Below are 16143 nucleotides of genomic sequence, written 5' to 3'. Positions count from 1 at the left end.
ACCAACCCATTAGAATTGGAAGTAGTGGAAGCAAAGTTTGCACTTGAAGAAGAGTGAGGAGCACTTGGTATGAAGAGGAGGATCCTTGAAGCTTCCAATATAAAGAACTTGGTGGTGATAGCCAATAGTTTTCAATAGGTTTTGGCACTATGTCTAGATATCTCACAAAATTAACAGATAAATCATGGACCATGACAAGTATACCTTTGGTTGTTTGAGTTCCTCAAGAATCCTTTTAAGTGGATAGAACAGAAGAATGATTTTGAGAGACAAATGTGTTCCCTCTTTTTGCAAAATAAGTAGTGATTGATATGGAAGAATTAAAGAGAGTTTGATTTCATCTGAAAAAGGCCTCATAGTCTACTAGTTTTTCATGTAATTTGATAAATGTAATGGAAGATTCATGAGCATATATATGGCAGTTAAGATCTCCTTCTATTTAGCAGGAAGACCATTAAGAACATGAAAGTAATCTCATCTTTTCCGAGTGGCTCACCAATAAGAGAAAAAGAGCTAGCAAGTCTTTGAACCAGCTGCATGTAAGTAGAAATTGATTTTTGATCTTTGGTGACCTTACTTAGAGTCTCATGGATTCCCATAATTCGGCCATGGGATGGTTTGGCATACATGGTTGCAAGATTGCTCCATATTTCTTTGGAAGAGTCTGTAAAGGCGACAAAGTTAACGAAAGATGATTCTAGAGAAGCAATAAGGGCATTTCATAGAAAATGATCTAGCGACTCTAGAAGTTCTTAATTAGATCAACAGAAGGATAAATAAGATCACTAATAACATATCCCATCAAATTGTACCAAATCAGCAAATAAGACCAATGGACATGCCATGAAGTGTAGTTTTCGGAGGAAAGTTTAAAGGGGACTTAGGGTATAGACATTGATAAAGATAAAATTTCCTAATGAGGTGGAAAGCGTATTGTTTGAGACTCTAGGTTGACTGGTTGAGGAATCGATATCCAACATGATGAAACCAAAGAAAAAAAAAATTGTGGAAAAGAAAGAAAGAAGAAAGAAAGAATAGATTGACTTGTTAGAGCGCTAGAGTAGCCCTGATACTATAAAAATATCTCCAATAGCCTTTCTCTGATAGCCTTTCTATTGTTCTGTCTATTGCCACATCAGCTAAAATAGACAATTCTTAGAAAAAAAAAAAAAACTTCTGTCCAATGGTACTATGAAGGAGTTCTATCATGCTGATATGGTGGGGAAAAAAAAAAAAAAAAAAAGAAGCTCTTAACAAGATCCTCTATTTATAGAGGGTCTCTTAGACATGTTGACTCAGCATTTATTTTCTCTCCTCTCATTCCCTTCCAAAACACTAACTTTCTCGCTCTCACAAAGTACCATCAAACATTCAAAACTATAGCCAACAGAAGAAAAACAATGTAACTCAAACACTTAATTTTTTTGCACTATTTTTATGTTTATGAATTGGGAATTCAACTAGGGGATTTAAGCTTTTGCCATTTAGTTAAATATAATATATATACACAATAATTAATAATAAAAGGACAATCAATAAACAAAAAGAAAAATAAGAATTTTCTGCATATCAACAGAAAAAATAAAGCCTCACTGATACTACAAAAATAGAATAATAAATGTACAAATCATGATCAATCAATATGCAGTGCAACAATTCGGTAAATCCATTATTATAATCATGGTTGCTTGGTGATAGGAGAAAAATGAGTGATATATTGAAACATGAAAGATACATTACAACCAATTCATCTATTCAAAATCTTTGGATGAGTAAAATAGTTGATATTGGGTTCAATATAAAGAGAGAATTCAGAACAGGATCGAGTGGTGTAGGTGGATTTGAATCAAATGGAGTCGATGGTGCAGTCGACCAGAAAAACAAAGATAGCGAAAATTTTCAAGCAGTGCATGGCTGAACAACAGGCAAAGGAGAGTCAACATAATGGAACAACCGAATAGATTGTTGGATTCCAAGTCCAACAATATCAGCTATGTATCACAATGTTAAAGGGCAAGGATCATTGGAATTTATGGGTGGCTGATAGTGGCTGTATTCAATGAAGAGAACTTACAAATTCCATAAAATAAGTAATAAAATAAAATAAAAACAAACATTTTATAATATTACACATCATTATCGAATTTTACTTTAAATAAAGTCTCTTGGAAAATAAATTTTAATAGACATTGTCTATTAAATAAACTTTATGTCACATCAACAATAACATCTTTTAACTTTTATAACATATAGATTTTAATGAACAAAGCCATTGAAGATGTTCTAAAAAAGAATAATATAGAATAGAAAATATATCGATTTTCATTGATAATTACAAAAATTAAATATACATACAAAAGCCTTTGAATGGCAATAAGAAAAGTATTAAAGATTTGTGCCTAATTAGCTATACAATCATATATACATAAATATACAAACAAATAAAACAAAATATGAAAATATGATCAGGAAGATATGTTATCCTCATTACCTAGCCTATTCTCACAGACCTTTTGCATATATAATATTCAAAAACACTTTCACGTCCTTTTTCCTAATTTTATTTTATTTTTCTTTGATTTTCGTTTAAAAAAATATTTTTTTAGGTTATAGATTCAGATAATCTCAAGCTTTTACAATTCAATTTTTTCTTTCTTAGAGTCAGTTTATTGATTACGATATTGACTATAAAAAAAAAAAAATTCTTTTGGCTCAAAATTATCAATGATTGGACGGTGAAGCAATGCGAACTGAACAGGACATGGCATCCAAAGAGGTTGGTCTTATCTTTATGGTAGTACGTACTAGTACCAACTCCAAAACTCCCAGCATTCGAAGAAGAAGTTCTATGTCTTCTCATATGACCACTAGCAGGAAACACTCATGGATTTTCACCGCTGTCTTGTTGCTCTGAATTAATGCCTTGGCATTAGCAATCTCGAGAGGCAGAAAATTAGAAGTAGTAACTTTTTTTATTGAAAACCAGAACTTCTTAATCATATTTAGAAGCTTTCTTGTCTTCAACCATGGAAGCTTCTCTAGGCTTCTCGGTGTCCACCAAGTTCTTAAAAAAAGGAAAAGTCCGATTACGTTTAAACCACAAAAAAACCAAAAAAAAAAAAAAAAGGAAGAAAGAAAGAAAGAAAGAAAAGCTAGTGAAATAATGTTAAATGCCCATAATAATCCATCGCCAGACGTGTACATGACCAATTCCTGTTTGCCTTTAACATATTAACCAACTGTACAAAATGTCAGAATTTTTTTCTTTTGTTTTTTTTGTTTTTTTTGTTTTTTTTGTTTTTTTGTTTTTTAAGATGCACAATTACTAGTCCTAATAAAATTGGCATCTGTACCAATTTTCCTTAATATTATTTATAAAAATATAAAAAGACTTCTAGATTAATACAATTGTTTAATCAATGGACAGAATCTAAAAACACTTATTGAAGAATGAGACTTTGACAAGGTTCAAAAATAATAAAATGACCTCAATTATATAACCCATTGGAATGATAAAAAGAAAAATGACATGTCCCATCATTGCTATCATATTTTTTCTGGTTGATTATTATATAAGGGCGGTACATTCATTCTATTTTACTAATCATTATATTAAGACAAAGATGAAAAAACAAGGGAAGACATTCACCATACAAAACAAAAATTAATAAAATCAAATGTAATCTCTCTTTACTTACAAGACAACATTTTTTTTGGTAATTACTTACAAGACAACATTGATTATATAAATTATCCATATTAATATTTTTTAGTTAATAGTAATAGTAGCATTAATATGGTATGGTGGGGTAGGTGGTGGGTATAATAATACCCCTGGCGTATATTAGGAGGCAGTTGACCGTATCCGCGTGATTTGTACCTTAACGTGCGCAGGATATCCAAAAACCTTCCACGTAAGCAGAAGAAAACACCGAAGAAGAAGATGAAGAACAACAGGGATTGGGTTTTTAAGCTTCTGTTCTGCGACCGTTTCATAAACTGTAACCGTAACAACTTCCTAAATTTCTTTTTAAAATTTATTTATTTTTTTAAAATTTTAAAATTTTAAAATTTTATTTATTTTTATAATTTATATATGTTTGTTTGTTTGTTTATTTATTTATTGACTATTCAAACAGCACTGTCTCATTCTCACTCTCTTTTCAATTCTTTCTTTATCTCTCTCAATCCCATTTTGGGAAAGTCCCCAAATACGCTTTTTTTATATTTTATTTGGGTTTTAATTTCAGATCTCTTGGGGGTCCGTTTCGTCTTTACCTTCTCTCTTCCTCTCTTCTCTCTCTCTCTCTCTCTTCTCTTTCAAACGCTGAGTTCTGATTCGTTTGGATTTTCTTTGGTTTTTGTTTTCTGACAACTCCATCAATTTTTTTTTTTCTTATGTTTTCTGTGTTTTTTTACTCCTTACGTCTTTAACTGCTATCTGATCCAACTCTTCAAAACTATACTTTTTATCTGTATGAACCGATCTCGTATATCTCGCTATTTGAATTTTGAAGGAAAAGTTTCCCCAGAAAATTAATTTTTTTTTTTTTTTTTTTTTGGTGGTGGGTGTAGCGTAGAAGAGATCTTGAAGAGAGATTGAGTTTGAATATTTATCACGTGGGTTGTATCAAATTTCATTACTTTTACATAGAATTCCCAGAATCTGAAACTGGGTATTTGAATATCCATTCCCCCTTTGAGGTAAATGGGTTCATCTTTTGTGATTGAGAGGCTAAGAAGACTGTTTGTTTAGTTGGGAAAAAAAAAAAAGAAAAAGGAAAAGAGAAGGTGGGGATGAAAGCAATGCCGAGAAGTAGGGGTGACAAAGAAGAAAGTGAAAAGCACATAGGATTGCTTAAACTGGTTCAGATTCTTTCCTTTCTAGTTGTTTTTGTTGCTGGTGTGGTTATAGGATTAGCGACGAGTTCTCATGTTAATCAGCATTTCAATCCCCAAGCTGAAGTTTATTCTTTCATCAATCATTATTCGACAAATGCGCCGGTTGTGGAGGAAAAGAATTGTACCATCTTGAAAGAATGTGAAAAAGCTGAGGATTGCTTGAGCATGAAGGTGTTTCTCAAGCCAAACAACCTGACTCATAGTATGTCCGATGATGAGCTTTTTTGGCGAGCTTCAATGGTGCCAACCAAGGAAGAATATCCGTACAAAAGAGTGCCTAAAGTGGCTTTCATGTTTTTGACAAGAGGTCCATTGCCAATGTTGCCATTGTGGGAGAGGTTCTTTCGTGGCCATGAGAAGCTTTTCTCAGTATATGTGCATGCTCCTCCTGGGTATAAACTCAATGTAACTAATACTTCTGCTTTCTACCAAAGGCAAATCCCTAGTCAGGTATGTCCCGCATCGAAATCATATCTCTATCCTCTGGTTATTTAATTTGTATTGAAGTTGATTTTTCCTCCTCTTTTTTATTTTTATTTTTATTTATTTTTATTTTTATTTTTTATAATTTAAAAAAACAACATTTTTATGTTTCACACAACTCATACCTTTTGCTTTCACAATTTAGGATTTCAGGGTAGTTATTTAATTTTTAAATAGATCTAAAATAGGTTAGATATGGAGAAAATTCCACTACTTGAAATGTAAAAATTTAAAGAACCAAATACCTCATGGTTGTATGGGCTCAATATTTATTTGACATGCTAACTTAATAGGAAAGTAGGAATTGTGCTGCTTAGATAGGAATTGGGATGGGAATCAAAATGTTTCACTTACATGAAAATCGAATAACCGTATCTATAATGTCTTTGGTTTAGTTTCCTGGCAGCTACACATAGTGAACTCTGACTCTCTCACCGACTCTTGACGCTTCTCATCCTAGCTACAAATTCAGTCCAAAATCTAGTGATGTATCTTAGGATGCTAACATTCTTGAGGCTGAACTTGTGTAATTTATCTATGGTAAAAGGTTTAGAAACTTAATAACAAAAGAACAGACTAGGCAAGGTATTCTCACCTTTGTTTGTCCTTACGAAAAAAAATGTGGAAAACTGACTTTATTACCATGAGGAGGCTATGTTGATAGAGTCTTGTTTCATTCATCTTGTGGAGATCAAATAGGTTTAGTATGGAATTTAAGGTTTTACCATCAACTACCACAATTGGATCTTTATGTCTCGTTGAATAGTACTAGATATATACCTTGGGCAACTAAATACACTGCACTTGAAAGACATATAGCAGTTATTGGCCATCATTTTTTTCTATGTGCATATGTTATACACTGTCAACAAAGCTGAACACTACCCATAAATTTCCCAACTATCTCTACAAATCCAGTAGGAAATTGATGAATCTCCTTCACATCGCCTACATTTCTTAAGATCCAGTATACTTTATGTCGAACACAGATTGGGCATTTGAATGAATCCTTGAATGGCAAGTTTCAAACTTAAGCATTTAGTCTGCAGCATCTGTATGCGGTCAACCACAAAAGGAATAGAATAAGCATAGTAAATAAAAAGCTTACAAAAATGGAACATACTGTAAACAAATCGTCAGCAACTTGAACTTGTAAATTTTGAAATGTATGAAGTGCCTCTAGATCTACAATGTTTTATTAGTGGTTTTCTCTATCCTCTACACATATGTATTTGGTTTCTATAGGCCGCAGTGATATTTATTCATGGAATTTTCACAGCACCAACTCCCTGATAAGTACTTTTGAACCCCACATCTTAGTCATCGTCCAAAAGCATTCAGACCTATCAAGATGTAGCTATCTTTCAGCAGGATGAACAACTAGTTCATCGTTTTTCCACAGACTTCGCTGGTTCGGAATTTGCCCGTGTAAATCACATAAAACATCATAGTTGAGAAGTTGATTGTGTGCATATGTATCTGTGTGTCTGAATCCACATTGTAGAAGGCAAAACGGTCTAGTCTAGACAAGTTACAACTATCACCACTGCCTACTTTGTTAATTGTCGCTTTGAATTTCTGTAAGCAGCAATATCACAATTTTAGTGAAACATTCAATCGATTTATGTAAATTTTAAGTGTGGCTTTTGATTACCACTTGGTGTTTTAGATGTAGAAAAAAAATTGCATTAGGCTTTGGCAGGCGACACATTATATGAAAGTATTATATATTTATGATATTCTAACAGATTGGAAAGGATACCAAATAATTATTAAACTTGGATTTGGTCAGGTGTTAATCTGCTTGAGGGATTGATTTTTGCCTCCAAAATATGATTGTTGATGCAACTTATGTTAATTACAATCTTCAAAGTCTCCATAGGATTCATCCATAGATGCATGAAACATATTTAGTTTGTACTTGTTTCAAAAGTTAAAATCAGAGTATAGATCTTTTATTAAATCCTTATCTGCTTTATTCTATGCATCTGATGTTTTTATTACGTTATGTTCTTGAGGTTTGCGGCATAGAGATTTTTTCACCATTTTTGTTTATATCCATAAACAACTCTTTTCTCCATCTAACCAGCAGTTAATATTTTTCAAGGAAAGTATGTATACTTGTATAATGCATTTGACTGAATAATTTATACCCACCACTTATAGAACTAACATTTTATAAAAGCTAATTTTCTGTTTTTGTTTGGAATTTGCCATTGTGCCATAAGCGATGTGCCATATATAGTTATGATTTTATATCCTTTGTATGTTATTTACATATTGTTTTCTCTTTTTATTGTCTGCAGCATGTTTCATGGGGAACAGTCGCTCTTTTTGATGCAGAGAGGCGTCTTCTAGCTAATGCCTTGCTCGACTTCTCAAATGAGCGGTTTGTTCTTCTGTCTGAGAGCTGCATCCCAGTCTATAACTTCCCAACCATATACAAATATCTCATTGGTTCTGATCAGAGTTTTGTCGAGTCATATGATGATCCTTCTCGTTATGGGCGTGGTCGTTACAGCCGCAAGATGCTTCCTGATATTAAGCTCCACCAGTGGCGTAAAGGGTCTCAATGGTTTGAACTGCAACGTGCTCTTGCTGTGTATATAGTCTCAGACACGAGATATTATAGCCGTTTCAGGAAATATTGTTTGCCTGCTTGCTACCCAGATGAGCATTACTTACCAACTTACCTCAATATGTTCCACGGTTCACTAAATTCAAACAGGACAGTGACTTGGGTCGACTGGTCGATGGGAGGACCACACCCTGCATTGTACGAAAAGGCTAATATCACTGAAGGTTTTATACAGTCGATAAGGAACAATGGAACTCTCTGTCGATACAACTCAGAGATGACATCCATTTGCTATCTGTTTGCTCGGAAGTTTGCCCCGAGCACACTGGAGCCTTTGCTCAACCTCGCCTCATCAGTGATGGAATTTTGACTAGTTTGACACCTAGGACATGGGGTTTGGCTACCGTTTTTCTTTCTTCTTCTTTCTTTCTTTTTCCATGGAGTTCAATAGAATTTTTGGCTCAGCTAAGTTATATAGTTCATTGGAAGCTTTGGGAGCTTTGTTTCAATGATTCTTGTTTGGGTACACAAATGTACAGGTGGCTGTAGTTCTGATAGAGAAATTTTGTGGTTTCTGTCTCTCAGAGTATATGCATATTCTTGCACAGATTTTTTAGGGGATATAATTAGCGAGTCCTTCAAAGAAGGATAGCAGGAATATATAATATTATGTTATGAAATTAATAGTACATCCTTGCACCTTTTCTGTCTATTCTGCAATTTGCAAATATTTTTATACCATGCTGCAAGTATTTGACTAAATGCTTTCCATTTTCAAAATTAGGAGCTTGCAAGTAAAACCAAGCTGATTATATGATTTTGTGTATCCTAAATCATTCAAAAACTGCAGCATTATCCATTTGGGAATAATTCTGTTGGAAACAATCACTTCCTAAAACAAATAGACGGTTTCTTTAAAATAAAATTATTTTTAGAAATTTTTAGCCAAACTATAATACTACAAGCGTTGGTTGTTTTTTTTTTTTTTTACATTTTTTTGTTTTTGTTTTTTGGGGTACAATTCTAAAACCACTTTCAAATGCATGTGTAGCATTTGAAGTGCATGATTGTACAAAAGAACTGTGTCAAACATAATTAAATTACTTATTACTACTAGATGTTAAATAAATCCACACAGCAAAAGAAATCTCCAGGTGGTTCATTATTTCATTCATCGTCAACCGTGATAATGTCAATTGCATAACGAAGCCAGACATGTTCCCAACTAAAGAGTGTATTATCACTGAAGATATGTTCCCGGTCTGTTTGAGAATGACTCCTGAACATATTTTCCGAATTGCAATTTGCAACAAAATCAATCAATTTCTGATTGGTTTTATGTAAAATATAATTTTTTTATTGGGTTTCCAAGGGATATGTATAACAAAAGAAAGGAAAAATTTTAGCTAGATCCTTCAGGATCAAGGGAAAATATGAAATAGACCTTTAGATTTGTAAAATTTTAATTGTCACCCTTATTCATCTGTTCAAATTTATTTTCTTTCCTACGTGGCATATTACAATGACATTAATGCCCTTCTTTCCCTAGACCCCACAAAGCCAAAACCCCTCAACCCCAAAAACCATTACTACCAGCAATTCCAGCCACCATGACATGCTTCTCTGCTGCCAGGTCCGTCATCAGATCCGCAAGGTCCCGTAGCACCGTAGCTTCGAGGCTCATCAATGGAGGTAAGATCCAAACCAGCGCCTTCTTCTCCATTTTGCATCCCCAAACGAAACATGAACCAAAATCCCCTCTCTAATCGTATGTTTAGGTAACGCATCCTGAACGCAATTTCATTTCGTTATTCATCAATCATCATGTATGACTTCCGATTGTGCTTAGTGTTTGTTAATGGCCACCCCTGAGCCCATTCCATAGACAGTGACATCAGACAATAACCAGAAATTTAGAGTTTTCACGGCTTGCAAAAGTTTCAAATCTTCTCCATTTTGTAGTACCAATTTGTCATCTGAACTGGGTACAAGTTGTTCATATTTTGAAACATCCCCTGCACCAGTAGACTCAGAAGACGATGACCCTTTTCGAGTCGTCTCTTCGGGCTCTGATTGCAATTCCAATGGGAGAGACAAGTAGAAGCAGAAGAAGCAAGAATGAAAATATTTGTGCCCATGAAGGAAAAGTGAAGAAGTTTTGAAGAATTATAATTATCATTCGGTAAGCAACAATGATTAGAGCAATGGCAGAAAAGCATTCAAGTGTTTCTTATCATCAATTGTGCTGGTTGTTTCGTAGGTTCTCACCAAAAATATGAGCAACAGAGAGATAAACATAGGCAATAAAGCAAGCATAAGAAGGAAATTGGTTGGATTGCCTCCGCAAAATATGTCGTATACTAGAATAGATACTGCTCCACTAAGCGCAAGAAAGCCCTGCCCCAAACCAAACTTTTAGTCACTAAAACAAAATCTCTTATTCTCATAAAATGCAATATGTTACTTAAAAAAAAGAAAAACAAAAAAAAAATGAGTTGGGATTTTCTTCATACACTTTAAAGGCTTGAAAGGAACAGAAATTTGCAGCAAAAAGAAAGAGTATCTGGATTCTGGGATTGATTGATGGTATACCTTCATGATGTCGACGATGGTTCCACGATAATTAAAAATGTTTTGGGCTCCACTGACAACGTTGGTGGTGTTGAAGAACATCTGAGAGCGAGACCCCAAGAACATGAAAAAGCACATTGCCGTCACCGGTGGCCGAGGAATTACTCCGGCCACCACAGCCCACATGAAGAAATAACCCACAAAGCATTGGAAAGCACCGGCCAAGTGTACAACCCACGGTCCACCCAACTGGATCGCCGACAACGGAGAAGGACAATTTTTGACAGCGACGGCCGAGTAGAGAAGGCCGGAGAGAACCCCAGTGTTCGTTCCAATGTCTTTGAAGACCGAAACAGTGTCAAGGGTAGATTGGTCGTAGCCTTGACTGGACTTGAGCGTCGACGAGTAGATGCCGAAGGTGTACGCACGCGCCAACGCTGCATTCGATCCATATACTGGCAACAGTAGCGACCCACTTGTTGCTCAGCATCTCCATATCTGAAACTCTTTTTTCTTTTGTTTGTCGGTGAACAACTCTTTTTCATTTATTGCACGATGACGATGTATACGTACACTACATAATGATGGTCATCCATTAGCTCAAATCTTATGTGCAGTAATCAGATTAAAAAAAAATAAAAATAAAAAAGAGAAACATATTACTGTGACTTGAACATTAAATTCACCTGTTTCAAATATGAAAACTACAGCTAAAAAAACAAAAAATAATAATGTGTTTAATTTAAAATTTAATAAAATTATTTTAAAAAATTTAATTTATTATTATGAATTTTTATAGGTTTTATAAAAAATTTATAAAAATTTAACAAAATTTTTAAAATTAAAATTAAATTTTATATTAATAATATTTTTTGTAATTTTATTTTTAAATCCATTCAAATTTATTATTTGTAAAAAAATTATATAAAATTATAATTAAATATATTTCAACAGATTTTTATATAATCTATTAAAATTAAAATTTAATATTATTAAATTTATATATATTATTTAAAAATCTAAATAGAATATTTTAAAATTTTTAAAAATTTTTTAAATTTTTTAAATTTTAAATTGAATATATTTTTTTAAAATTATCTTATTATTAATTCTAAATTAAAAGTTTAACGAAAAAAAAAAAATATTAAAACTAAAAGTAAATCTATAATTATAATAAACTTGGGGATCTAAATGAAATTAATCCTAAAAAGAATATATATATCAAAGACGTATACTAGAAAATTAATGGAAAAACCGACGATAAAATGGTTGTTCGAATGGGTCATTTGATATAAGATCAAAGATGTAATAAATAAATAAATAAAATAAAAATCAAAAATCAAAAATCAAAAATCAAAAAAATCAAAATCGATAAAAGACGGAGTGCCACCGATGCACGCCCAATCTGATTTTTCCCCCAAACTCCCAATTCACACAACGGAACCCTAAAAATTGTTAACCATTCTCAAATTAAATTTGAAAACCCAAGAAAAAAGCAAGAAAGACAAAAAAGTAATCAAACATCGACCTCGACCTAGCCCAGCGAACGAACTTGCTTCATCGATTGAATTTGGATTTTGATTTTGGTTTTCCATAACAAACTCTTTGCTCTTGGCCAGTAGTACGACTTAATTGTTATATCTCTCTCTCTCTCTGGTGATGGTAAACTGGTAAGCCATTTGGTTCTCTGTTTTGGAAATTTCAAAGTGTCTTATTGATGAGGTGGAATATGATTTTTGTCATAGTTGCAGTGAAGTCGTGGCATTGCTGTTGAAGTTTGTCAAATACTCAAATTTGTTATTTTCTGTTGTGTGCTTTTGCTGTGTTGTTTGTGTTTTTCAACAGTTTTTAAATGGAGGAACACCATTTAGATGAGTTTGAGTTTAATCACAACTATGTTGGGTGACAGAAGACTTTGGTGAAAAGAAGGGTTCTTGGGCAAATGAGTGGAGATGCTTAATCGGTTAAGTAGACGTTGCTTTTGCACTGCTGCTCAACCAGCACCATGGCTTTTTGTTGGTTTGGGAAACCCTGGAGATAAATTCAAAGGAACCAGACACAATGTATGTATGAATGATAATAGCAACTCCGTTTTCGGTACCTTAAATCTACTATTATAATGTCAATTAATATTAACTCGTTGTTAAGACTTACTTAGTATTGGTTCGAAGTAGGTGGGGTTTGAGATGATTGATGCATTTGCTGAATCACAAGGGATTGCAATGAACACACTCCATTGCAAAGCTATCTTTGGTCAAGGTATGTATGTTCAACTTCAATCAATTCGGTTCCCCATCTGTGCATCTTTCCTGATTGATTAATTTATTTATGAAGTTCATATATGTTAAAAAATCTCTCAGGTTTTGTTGGTGGGATCCCTGTTTTCCTGGCAAAGCCTCAAACTTACATGAATTTGTGTGGCGAATCTGTAAGCGATTTGAGACACTTTCTCTAAACTTTGGAGGAAACCATTTTGTCATACCATTTTAATTGTTCCTACAATGAGTCATCTATCTAGTTTGTCGTCGATCTTTGCTTGTGCACTATGTTTTGTGAATCACAGCTTGCATAACATATTGTTACATGGCCTTTGAAATTCATATGTGTGCTTAAAATATTTATTTATTTATTTTTATTCGACTCACACCTTATATAAGACATTTACTTCTGCTTCTTTTATCATTTTTCTTGTATTAAGTCATTGTATCAGTGAGACTTCTTTGCATCCAACCTCATATAGAAACATAATGTGCTACAAAGGCTAGAATAACTTGTATCTAACTCTTGGTTCTTTTTTATTAAACTACAGACAGGACCTCTTGGAGCCTACTATAAGCTTCCCCTTACTCGTGTGCTTGTGGTAATATCAGTTTCTATACTATGTCTTTTTGATATCTAGTATCCTTTTAGTTTGTACCATCTTTGTTGTTAATTTGTTCCATTCTCTTTTCGTCAGTTTATTGAGGGTTTTCTTCTTCATTTTTTTTCTTTTTTTTTTATTTATTTATTTTATTTTTTTTGGCTTCAGTTTCATGATGACATGAACTTGCCATGTGGAGTGCTTCGTCTTCATGATAAAGGAGGTCATGGAAGCCACAATGGGTATGATTAGGCATTTCAGGGGTTTTGGTTTTCGGGAAAATATTGTTTGACATTAACTTAAGACTGCTTGTTGAGATACTGCATTTTCTGAAATGCAAAATTTTAAGAAATCTGAAAAGCAATTAATCCCAGAATTGCTTTTCTATATTAGTCTGTTCCTTATGAGTTGAAATACCATGACCTGCTTAGCCCTTCATGTAGTAAAATATCATTTGCACTGGTTCTATATTCTTTTTCTCTTTTATCCTTCAGTAGCTGAACTGAAAAAGTATAGAGTGAAATTATCAGGAATGACATTTTTGGTATGTCTATTCTTTTATTAGGTTCAGGTAACCATGAGTTATAGTTCAAAAATAAAGAGCTTATGTAGAATATCAGCACTAATGTGCTTTTTATTTTCGAAATGATTTGACTAGGCTAAAAAGTGTGATCTACCACTTTCGAGGAAACAGAGAATTTCCTCGCCTAAGAATTGGTTAGTTTCAATGTCCTAAATATTGGTATTCCTTCAATTTTTTTGCTTCTTGTAATGCTACTAGATTATTTTGATCGTCTGACTAGGCATTGGGAGGCCCCCTGGCCAAATGGATCCCAAAGCATTCTTGCTTCAAAAATTCAACAGAACAGCTCAAGAACGAGTAAGTTATCATTGTTAAGAGACAAATTTTTTTATTATTTTCTTCTTAAGATTCTCTGTATGGATGACAAAAATCGCTATATAGCTAGCTTGCTAGTCCATCCCGAGAATAGGCGCTGGTTCATAAACAATGGATATGATTTCTTTTGAATGGATATCAAACGAGTATAGGCAGTGAACTAGTGTATCGAAATGATGTTGCATATTTTTGTTTTCATTTTCATTTGCAATTATAGTAACTTTAGCATGGTTTTGTTGGACAAGATTGATGATGCTTTGAAAGAGGGAGTTGCTGCACTGAAGCTCTTACTGTCTAAAGGGTTGACAGAGACTGCAAGAATATTCAACACAGACCAAAAATACAAGCATATCAGATATCAGACCCTGCCAACACCATAATATGGAACTTCAATTTGTTTAATTTATTTTAATATTTGGGATGGCAATTCGTTCTTAGATTTTTGATGAATTGGTGTTTTACTTGTTGTAAATGAGCAGACCGTTGCCTTTCTATACTGAGTAAAATATTTGTTTTAATATATAATAAAATTATAAATATTACCTTTTCTTTTTATTTCAAATTGTTCAAGTAGGAGTCATAAGAGTTAAGCAAGTTCATGCCAGATTAATCATGCAGAAATATATCTTATAGAATACAAATTGTTAATCTTGCAAAAGCTTGTTACAGAGAGTTTTGCTAGAATGGCACTTTTGGGGTGCCTGGTAAAGGAACGATCATTTTTGGTAGTCAATAATTTAGGTGTTATTTGGTAGCATGATTAATTTTAAGTTTTAGTTTTTTTTTAATTTTTCTCTATATAAATGTGTGATTTCCTTACATCGAGTGTGTGTTAACAGTGGTCAAAGTTTGTTTGGATTTAAGTTATAAAGCTAAGGAAGGAAAAAAAAAATATATATATATATATATATATATAAACACAAAATTGACACAACTTCAAATTTTATTTATTAATGTTTTTTTGGTTGAGTTTTTATTCTTTAATGTATCTAATAATTAATAACTAAAGCAAACGATGCACAATTAGAGAGAAAAAATAAAAAGCAGATCTTAAAAACTAAAAACTAACCTCTTACCAGATGAGATCTTGAAAGTTTGTTCCCTAAACAACTAAACAAATTACACACACTAAATAGAAACATTAGACCTAAAACCCATACAAAGTAAGCACTTTGTTAAACAAGGCTGTATGTGAATAAGAAAGAAAAACAAAAGAATGGGGGAAATGAGGAAGAAACAGATGTAGAAATAGAAACACCTTCAGAAATGAGAGGACTAAATAGGAACAAGAAAGATCCACCGAGAAAGATTCCAATGATCAGATGGTTTTTTTTTTTTTTTTTTTTTTTTTTTAACATTCATTTTGGGGAAAAAAGAACAGGATAAAAATAAAAATTAGGCATGCAAAAGAAAAACTTCCTAAGAACTTGAGTTCCATCAAGAATTTTAAACCCGGTGTAGGAACTTTAGTTGCACTAGTTCTCTAAAAAACTAGAAGATTGGGTATTAATTAAATTTGGTATACAAATTCTAATTCCTCAGAGCAGAGTTCCTCCAGCTTTAATGAGAGTCATTATTCTTCAACCTCTTCTCTCCACTAATGGTGTGCTGCTAAATCCAGCTGAATATGTACCTTATCATGGAAACACTTTGAATATGGTATAACAAGTCATTCATAATCAGATAATAGTGTTTTTTTTTTTTTTTTTTCTTTTTTGGTTCAATCCACATGCTTTGGTTCAACATTATACCATATTATAGATTGTTCAATTTCCATTGGTTAAACCGTTACATTAAAATTTGCTTTTGATGATGGGGAAGATGGAGAAGAACAAGGATTGAACTGTAATT

The 16143-nt window shown here is 33.1% G+C and overlaps 2 protein-coding genes and 1 pseudogene across 6 annotated transcripts; 2 read left to right on the top strand and 1 right to left on the bottom strand.

Annotated features, from left to right (window-relative positions):
- Positions 1–4236: 4236 nt before the first annotated feature.
- On the top strand, positions 4237–8652 carry LOC107434202 (glycosyltransferase BC10). The gene is made up of 2 exons (XM_016045635.4): positions 4237–5352; positions 7692–8652. Exons 1-2 carry the CDS (start codon positions 4798–4800, stop codon positions 8331–8333), a joined length of 1197 nt encoding a protein of 398 aa, XP_015901121.3. The 5' UTR covers positions 4237–4797; the 3' UTR covers positions 8334–8652.
- A 282-nt stretch (positions 8653–8934) lies between these two features.
- Positions 8935–11211, bottom strand: LOC107434206 (uncharacterized; annotated as a pseudogene).
- A 628-nt stretch (positions 11212–11839) lies between these two features.
- LOC107434207 (peptidyl-tRNA hydrolase, mitochondrial) lies at positions 11840–14847 on the top strand. 5 transcript variants are annotated; one of them, XM_048479902.2, is made up of 9 exons: positions 11840–12204; positions 12444–12597; positions 12709–12793; positions 12895–12962; positions 13344–13391; positions 13563–13636; positions 14053–14111; positions 14198–14274; positions 14538–14847. In XM_048479902.2, the coding sequence occupies exons 2-9, from the start codon at positions 12487–12489 to the stop codon at positions 14670–14672; spliced, it is 657 nt and encodes a 218-aa protein (XP_048335859.2). In that variant the 5' UTR covers positions 11840–12204; positions 12444–12486; the 3' UTR covers positions 14673–14847. The 5 variants fall into 5 exon arrangements, with proteins under 5 accessions (XP_048335859.2, XP_048335858.2, XP_015901125.3 ...); XM_048479901.2 differs by having other exon boundaries at positions 11844–12204; positions 12447–12597; positions 13344–13394; XM_016045639.4 differs by having other exon boundaries at positions 11844–12204; positions 12380–12597; positions 13344–13394.
- The last annotated feature ends 1296 nt before the right edge of the window (positions 14848–16143 follow it).

The sequence above is a fragment of the Ziziphus jujuba genome, chromosome 7, assembly GCF_031755915.1.
Source record: "Ziziphus jujuba cultivar Dongzao chromosome 7, ASM3175591v1".
In the NCBI taxonomy this organism is placed as follows: domain Eukaryota; kingdom Viridiplantae; phylum Streptophyta; class Magnoliopsida; order Rosales; family Rhamnaceae; genus Ziziphus; species Ziziphus jujuba.
The sequence above is the reverse complement of the archived record's forward strand: the minus strand, read 5'-3'. Positions and strand labels throughout refer to the sequence as shown.

Coding starts and splice junctions, on each gene's coding strand:
- LOC107434202 (XM_016045635.4), top strand. CDS start 4,798: ATGAAAGCAATGCCGAGAAGTAGGGGTGACAAAGAAGAAAGTGAAAAG. Junction 5,353..7,691: donor AAAGGCAAATCCCTAGTCAG/GTATGTCCCGCA, acceptor TATTGTCTGCAG/CATGTTTCATGGGGAACAGT.
- LOC107434207 (XM_048479901.2), top strand. CDS start 12,487: ATGCTTAATCGGTTAAGTAGACGTTGCTTTTGCACTGCTGCTCAACCA. Junction 14,112..14,197: donor ATTTCCTCGCCTAAGAATTG/GTTAGTTTCAAT, acceptor TCGTCTGACTAG/GCATTGGGAGGCCCCCTGGC. Junction 14,275..14,537: donor ACAGAACAGCTCAAGAACGA/GTAAGTTATCAT, acceptor TTGTTGGACAAG/ATTGATGATGCTTTGAAAGA.